General features: G+C 40.4%; 1 protein-coding gene across 1 annotated transcript in view; it reads left to right on the forward strand.

Annotated features, from left to right (window-relative positions):
- Akap4 (A kinase (PRKA) anchor protein 4) overlaps positions 1–7415 on the forward strand; it is a 9753-nt gene extending 2338 nt beyond the window's left edge. Inside the window, exons 3-6 of the mRNA XM_005411352.1 lie at positions 1119–1169; positions 1708–1809; positions 4385–6505; positions 7080–7415. Coding sequence (XP_005411409.1) covers positions 1119–1169; positions 1708–1809; positions 4385–6505; positions 7080–7235 — 2430 coding nt within the window. The 3' untranslated portion in view covers positions 7236–7415. The remainder of the gene's footprint in view (positions 1–1118; positions 1170–1707; positions 1810–4384; positions 6506–7079) is intronic.
- Positions 7416–8995: the final 1580 nt, after the last annotated feature.

An 8995-nucleotide genomic window follows, 5' to 3' on the forward strand; every position in this document is an offset into this window, starting at 1 on the left:
TGAGGGGAGGGGGAGGACCAAGAGGGGAGGGGGGAGGACCGTGAGGGGAGGGGGAGGACCTCAAAGGGAGGGGGAAGGACTGTGAGGGGAGGTGGGAGGACTGTGAGTGGAGGGTGGAGAACCCATGAGGGGAGGGAGGAGAACTGTGAGGGGAGGGGGAGGACCGCAAGGGGAGGGGGGAGGACTGTGGGTGGAGGGCGGAGGACCTGTGAGGGGAGGGGGGAAGAATGTTGGTTGCCTAGGAACCTGCCTTTATTACATAAGACCTCTTAAGTCATAATGTCCTACTATTACTAAGTTATACTAGAACATCTCAGGAGGGCAAAGTACTATAGATACTTCTATTACTACAGTACTCAGAATACTACAAATACTCACACTGTTTCAAAACCTTCAAGTGATTTACATAACACTTCACATTTTATTATGTTTGAGTAACACCCATAGTATTATTTACTTGATATATTTTTTCACTATTTTAAAATTGATCTACATTTAAAAATAACCATCAGCCTAAGCAATATTATCCATAATATCACAGGTTTGATGTTCTAGGACAATGTGCATACTAAACACACAAATGTTTATCCACATACTGCCTAAAATGTTTTATGTTATCAATAGCAAAAATACCACAATTTGGGAAACACTGTTGTAATAGAAAGAGCACTAAACTACAAACTTGTATTAGAATCAAATCTAATACAAGCTCCAATCTAATACAAAATCAAATCTAATACAAAATCAATACAATCTAATACAAAATCCAAATCTAATACAAAATCAAATTCTAATACAAGCTCCACCTTTGAGTTTGTGTTAGTTGAGCAAGGCACTTCTTAGTTTTCTCAATTAATGTATGTGGACATTGTCCTTTGGGCCTGTGTATGACTGGATGATATTCTTATTTAGGAAATGTAATGTTAAGCTTCTGTTTGCTAATAACATCACAATATTAATGCTTATTGAGTACTATTGCCACATTATGCTGAGAGCTTTGTATACTCTACCTCATTTAATCCTCACAAGAGTCCTTTAAGTGCTTTTATCTCCAAGAAAAAGAAATTAGGACTTTTTCTCTACAATTTATCTAAATTTACCCTCCTAATTTGATGCAGATATGCTTTGTTGATGTGTCCACCTTGAATGCGGAAGATAAAGATTCCAAGGTAGGTATTTCCTACTCAGAGTGGGAGAGGGAAGGAACACTGCTGAGAAATGGTATCAGTGAAGAATGCGGAAAGAGAAAAGCTGCAGCAGAAGGCGGAAAGGTGAAGAGGACTCAAGTTGAAGGCCATCATTCTCATGAGTCCAGGGTCTCTGGTTCTAAATTTATTGTCATTCTTGCTATCAAATCTCATTTTAGAAGCCACTTAAGTTGTTGGGGAGGCTAAAAGAATCAAAGCATGGAAGATAGCATGTTAGAAATGTGTTTTTAAAAAACTAGCCTATCCAAAAGGGCGATGGCTAACAGAATATGGTTCTTGAGACTAAGAACCTTGTGAGCATCTTCAGAGGGGGAAGGAGTAATTTGTGAGAAGAACTTTATGGCATTCTTCAAAGACTAGCTAGCATTACAAGGCTACAGAAAGGAAGGGGATAAGAGAAGGACATGCCATGTATAATTTGAAGTTATAGCCTAGGGGGAAGCTTGAAGAGAACTCAAAGTGTAACTTTTCGTAAGAATTTTTTCCTTGAATTCCATAGGGTGCTGCTGATTCCAGCTCAGAATTCAAGTTTAACTTGCAGACTCTAGAAGATAAAGAGGTGATCGTGATCAAGGACACCGAGAAGCAAGAACAGTCTAAGGTAGACTTAGTCACTTTTTAACACATAAACATACATCACTCCTCATTATTAGGTGCAATATTGATTTGAGTCTAAGGACTCTACTTCCGAGATGGTGAAGAAACTATTGTCTAATAAGTCCATCCATGTGAATAATATGACATTTTGGAGAACAAAGGACGACATTTAGTGACAAAGTAAGTTCAACACCCAGGTACTTAATAATGACATTCATTAACCACAGAAGATCAGAATACTGTCTCCTCATTTCTAGACAGATACTCCAAATAGAATCTTGCTATTATTATCCTAACAAAATATAGGCTTGTAGGCAACATCCTTTCCAGTATTCTTTCCTGGCATGCAATGGACCTGTGTGTCTTATTACTTCCCAGCATCCAGCAAGGAAGCAAGAGGAATATGAAGCTGAAAGAATATATAACAACCAAGAATCTGAGTGTCTAGTCCTTATTCTTGATGTCTAAGAGATAACTCAGGCTGTTAAGTAGCTTTAAGTTAGAAGCACTTAGACTTGCATGCTGCTGTTATATACAAAATTCTTTATCTGGTCTTTGTTTCTTGAATTATGCATCTGTTAGGCTCATGGCTTAGGGAGGATAGTGTAGCGCACAAGAAATCATCCCCACATTTCTACAAGCTGTAGCGACTGCTATTTAATTTAATGTTGTGTCTCTAGGTTCACATGTTTTAACCAAAGAGTCATTTCTGCTACCAGACACCTTCAGAGTAAGGGGTGTGTCCCCTAAGGAAGAAAAATAAGTTAAATAACATTCTTCAAAGAGTTTAGGGTTTAATAGGGGGTGGTCAATTACATTTTAGAGTCTTAAAGGGATATATTTTATCAGGTTGTTTATTTCAAAAGGGCAGCCCATATTTCCTACCCCCAATGCAGATCACCTTCATTGTAATTTAAGCCCATTTGCAAATAGATGGCCTTGTGACTTCACATTCCCAGAAATTCAGTGAAAAGGGAGGCGATGAAGCAATGTAAGGGGAAAGGAGGCAACAGTACTTAGAGATGAATGCAAGATGTATCCATAGTATGTACACAAGGGCTGGGGATGTGGCTTAGTGGCAGAGTGCTTGCCTAGCATGCACAAGGCCCTGAGTTCAATCCCCAGTACCACCAAAAAAAATAGTACACACACATATTCAGACATAAACATACATAGCCACAAAGCATAGAATACACATGTAAATGTATACAAAATGAAATACACATCAAAATATACATTTATATATACTTTAAAATAATTTACACAAACAGTTACATACACATGCCTGTCTACATGTGACACTTACAGACACACAAATATTGATGTAACAAACTAGGATACACTGACTATTTATAAATACAAACTTAATATACAAAGATATAGTCTGATGTAATGACATGCTCACATGTGACACAATAAACACTCATATTTATATTCATAGACACAATGTATAAACATACACTTATGCATGCTAACACATTCAAGACTTGATCAAACATAGTGATCATATAGACTCATGCATTGGCATATATGCTTATAAATATACATGCTTGTGCAAAACTCTATATTTTCACACATACTCGTGGTGATATACATACATACAAACTTACACAAAGTGATACATATTCATTAACATCTTTGTATGCATTAATACACATTGACATAAATGCGATGACATAACCAGTCATGTTATTCACATGCATATTCAACTGTCAGAGTATACGCAACACATATGCAACACACAGTGCCAAACATTGACAAAGCATGTACATAGCATAATCTTATACACAATTTATTGACATACAATCATTATACAGTCATTTATTTATACATATTCACATTTTAACACACATGTTATAAATTCATGAATGTATAAGTTAACATTTGAATTTATGCACACACATTATCAATATGTTATGTAGCTTTGAGTGTGTTAATATGTGAATTTATACTTTAACACATAAAAACATTTATAGCTGCATGATGCACAGCAGTGAATTTATATCATAAACATCTTGATTATTTAGAAATGACATTCAGAGACACACTGAAATACACAATATTTTGACATCTACACACGTGTCCAAATATACACACTAACATGCACTACGTTGGCCTCTACAGTAGACATGCACAGTAGGTAAAGATGTCAACACACAAGTACAGTTACACATATGCAGACACACAGAGACACACTTTTTCACTGGCAATACACATGACTGACACATTCTCACATCTAGTGAGATGTTCATACACAGGAATTGCTATATTGATCTCTACCTATACACACACAACATATACACTGACATATTGAGTCAAACACATACTCATCTGGGATCAAAAAGCACACTGATAACACTGCTGCATAGTTAAGTACACAAATATGTATATTCTGAGCTTTTGTTTCTGCCCCTTGTGACTGAATGTATTAATGGATGTAACTGGATTCTACATTCCCATGCAAATTCCAAAATATTTAAATCTCTAATCTGTGCAATTTAGATGATATATCTCAAATAAAATAAGGCAAAGAAGTAGCTTACCTAAACCCTTATAGAGAGCTGTTTTTCTTTTTTTAGATGGAAGGATCTGTGTGTCTTTTCAAACAAGCTCCCTTTGATCCTCTAATTGTCCTCAATTGGCTCCTCAATGATCTCCAGAAGTATGCCTTAGGTTTTCAACATGCGCTCAGCCCTTCAGCCTCCAGTTGTAAACATAAAGTAGGAGACACAGACAGCTGTCCAAAAACTGGGAACTGCTACAGTGTGTATGCTGATAAATTGAGCATTGATCATTCGGCCAAAGGACCTCAACGCTTCCGTCTGGAAATGACAGCAGCCAAAAACACCAACAACAACCAAAGTCCTTCAACTCCTGTAGTCAAGTCTTCTAACACTCAGAGGGAAGTTAAGTCCCCTGATGGGGAATGTAGTATGGACGATCTTTCCTACTATGTCAACCGCCTATCTTCTCTGGTAATCCAGATGGCCCGTAAAGAAATCAAGGAGAAATTAGAAGGTGGAAGTAAATGCCTTCATCAATCAGCATATCAATCTGCTGGAGAAAAAGGGAAAAGCAGTCCCCGTAGCCCTCTCAGCAAGATTGCCTCCGAAATGGCCCATGAAGCAGTGGAACTGACATCTTCAGAAATGCGCGGCACTGGGGAGGAAAATAAAGAGGGTGGCCAGAAAACCTTTCTGTACAGCGAATTATCCAACAAGAGCAAGTGTGGAGAAAAGCAGATGTTCCAGAAAGATAGTAAAGAATTTGCAGATTCCATTAGCAAGGGGCTCATGGTTTATGCAAATCAGGTAGCATCTGACATGATGGTCTCTGTTATGAAAACTCTGAAAGTGCATAGCTGTGGGAAGCCAATTCCAGCTTGCGTGGTCCTGAAAAGGGTGTTGTTAAAGCACACCAAGGACATTGTGTCTGATCTGATCGATTCTTGCATGAAGAACCTGCACAATATAACTGGCGTCTTGATGACTGATTCAGATTTTGTCACCGCTGTCAAGAGGAATCTGTTCAACCACGGAAGACAAAATGCTGCAGATATCATGGAGGCCATGTTGAAGCGTCTGGTCAATGCCCTTCTGGGTGAGAAGAAGGAGACTAAGTCTCAGAGTCTGTCATATGCAACTTTAAAAGCTGGATCTCAGGATCCTAAATGCAAGAATCAGAGCGTTGAGTTTTCAGCCATGAAGGCTGAAATGAAAGGAAAAGATAAAGGCAAAATGAAGTCAGACCCGTGCAAGTCATTGACCAGTGCTGAGAAAGTCAGTGAACACATCCTCAAGGAGAGTCTGACCATGTGGAACCAGAAGCAAGGAAATCCATGCAAGATGGTTACCAAACTATGTGCCAGTAAAGATGAGAAAAAAGAAAATCTCAGCCCTTCTACAGATTCACTGGCCAAAGACCTGATTGTATCTGCCCTTAGGCTAATCCAATACCATCTAACCCAGCAAGCCAGAGGCAAAGATGTACTTGAAGATGATTGTCCTGGTTCCTCCCTGGGCTATGTGGCTCAGAATACCCAATACGAAAAGTGTGGAGGTGGGCAAAGTGCCAGAACACTCTCAGTGAAACATCTCGAATCTCGTGGAGGTCCTGGGCCATCCAGTTGTCTAAAGGAGAGTCAACAGCTGGCCTGCCAGAAACTGGATGTGTCAAACATTGTTCTTTCATTGATCCAGAAACTGCTGAGTGATTGCCCCTTCCCCTGCGATGAGCTGTGTGAAGGTGAGAACAGGTGTTCTGAAGCCAGAACAAGCAAAGCATCTTCCATGGCCAGAAGACCTGACAGAGAGGAAGTACAATGTCAGGATAACGCAGAACCAGACTTTATCAGTGGGATAAAGCAAATGAACCGCCAGTTCATAGATCAATTGGTAGAATCTGTGATGAAGTTGTGCATGATCATGGCTAACTGCAGCAACAGGGAAACTTTTGCTGAACTGGAAGAACGAGAAGCATGCTTGGGAAACAATCTCAACATGGCTAGCTCCAGATGTTGTCAGGAAGCCACAGTGTCAAGGAAACGCGATTGTCCTGGGCCTGAAGTTATTGTTAACAATCAATGCTCTACAAGTAACTTGCAGAAGCAGCTGCAGGCTGTCCTGCAATGGATTGCAGCCTCTGAGTTTAACGTGCCCATGCTCTACTTCATGGGAGATGATGATGGACAACTGGAAAAGGTAAGCAGTCCAACAAAGAACAAGAAGAAAGAATGGGTGGAGGTGGGGAGGTCAGCATTCATACATATGCAGATTCTCTCATTCCCTTTCTTTCCACCCACGCAGACATCACAGCTGCATTTTCCACATTAGATAGATGCCAGGAAAATCCAACACTTAGCCATATTTTTCTCAGTCCAGAACCCTGAACCCAGGCAATACTTCCTACTCCCAACCTCATACTTTTTGAGGGAAGCAGAGAAATGGTAACTCCAAACTCTCACCAGCAATCAGCACATACTAACTTAAGGGTCCAACACCTAGTGGGAAATATTTAGTGAACACAATTGATTTCAGAGTTTGTTTTGGAAGCACAAAAGAAAGTACCTTTGGTTTTTTGATCTTTGTCATTAAAGAAGTTTCAAGGGAAACAGAAAAGCAGGTCAGCAGCCTCTACTCAGGTTTTCTTGACACACTTTAATTGTAGAATCGTGGTTTGGAAAGTTGGATAAGAGGCCTGGGGATGTTAGTTCATTTTGTCCAGAGAGTCCTTCCTCCAGAGGGCATCAGATGATTCAATCTGCTCTCTCTACAGCTTCCTGAAGTATCAGCCAAGGCAGCAGAGAAAGGCTACAGTGTAGGAGATCTGCTTCAAGAAGTCATGAAGTTTGCCAAGGAACGACAACTGGATGAAGCTGTGGGGAACATGGCTAAGAAGCAGCTGCTAGACTGGCTTCTCACTAACCTGTAAAACTAAGACTTCTTCAACTCCTCTCCAACTTACTCTCCCCCCCCCCCCCAGCAGCATTCCATCTCAGCTGGAGCCACCCCTACCATCATGCTGGTGAACTGCACAATACATGACTGTGCTTCCCAATACATCTGAGCACTTGCATTGTGCAAATAAAAATGCCCTGGCTGGGAAAAAAAATGTTGTCATTTTCTTCGTCAAATCTATCTGGGGCAAGGGAGGGAAATGCGTTCTATTTCCAGAGCTGATGATACAGTACTGGATTCATGTCCAGATATCACTTAGTTTATTTTCTATGCTAAGCACTCCAAACAGAGGATTATAACTCAGGTACCAAGTCCCCTTTAGGAGTAGCACTAAATTCCTGGACTTGCTCTATGCTTATGAGGATTCAACTGCAATGGTAGAATTCACTGTAGATTAGATTAAGACAGTAGTTTGAACGTTATGGCTCTCTGCTAGCTAGTTCACTATGTGCCTTCGTGACTTGGCTTGACACCTGCAAGGTGCTGAGGCATAATAGAACAAGCACAGAAGTTGGTGTCTCTCTGGACTCAACAGTCAAAGCTTTGCCTCATTCTAGTCACATCCTTGGACTACCTTCAGGTCGTCCTCCAGACCTGGAGCCTATTTCTTTATCTGTAAAATACAGCTAAAGTTTATTCTCACACTATTTTAGAGGTTAAACTGAGAGGATGGATGTGAAGGTGTTTTGTACCAGGTGGATCTTGTAACAAATCTAACTATGTGAAGGAAGCTGTCCTTACACAGTAGAGAGTGCTCTCTTGGTTTAAGAACTGAAAACAAGATTGTTGGAGTAGGAGACCCAGAAAGGTAATTTTGGGAGGAGGTAAAATGTGTACAGGCAAAGTTTGCCAACTTCTTCATAATGTCAGGACCAGTTAAAAGGAAAGCCAGGGCCATTTAAAGTAGGACCTTTCAAACTCTCCAGGCTAGATGAAAGCTAATCTAACCTTTTCTATTCTTACCCTACCCCATCTAAAGCTTTGGAGTTGAGCCAACACTGATCTTTCTCTCTGCCCTTGAAGAAAATCCTTAAGAAAGAAATCCTGAAGCCAGGGCTGCATTGCTAATGACATACATTTCCCTGAGCACAGCTGGATCCCATGGTAGTTTACTTCCTTGATTAATTTGGCTCTTAGCTTGCCCCTGATTTTTATTATGAGGCAGCCTTGAAGAGTCCTCGGAGGATAAAAATAGAACAAAGGAAGTTATATATTCAGTTAAAGGAGGGGGTTTGGGGCAAGATGCTGTCAAAGGGGGGCCTTTCAGTTCTGACATTTGGGGATTAGAAGAACAAGTCTCTTTTCCATAATTTCTCCAGGAAACATAGGTGGATGAGTTAAGTTCAGCGTGAAGAAACTTGATTTTTGCCAGAGTTAACTGACAGACTCTAGCAAAGAAAGGAATACTTGAGGCGACAAGGATGCTGACAAACGTCTAGAGGAACTTAACAGTCCTTGATGTTTATTACTGCAAAGTGAGACCCTGGCCTTTGACCTCTGTAAGTGAGAAGTGATCCCAGGCATCTCAATAGCAATGTAGCCATGCTCAGTGCCATCAGAAATGCACAAGGACTTATGCTGAGAGCCCTGTACATAGTAGGAATGGGAATACAGGGGCAGAAACACAGGGAGATAGAATTCTCTTCTGGCAGACAGGACAACTGGCATGGTATCTCTTGATAGTTTCTGTATCTCTGCCATCAGACATCCATTCTAAAAATTGTGAGCAGAACT

The sequence above is a fragment of the Chinchilla lanigera genome, unplaced genomic scaffold, assembly GCF_000276665.1.
Source record: "Chinchilla lanigera isolate Chin_1 unplaced genomic scaffold, ChiLan1.0 scaffold00142, whole genome shotgun sequence".
NCBI lineage: Eukaryota > Metazoa > Chordata > Mammalia > Rodentia > Chinchillidae > Chinchilla > Chinchilla lanigera.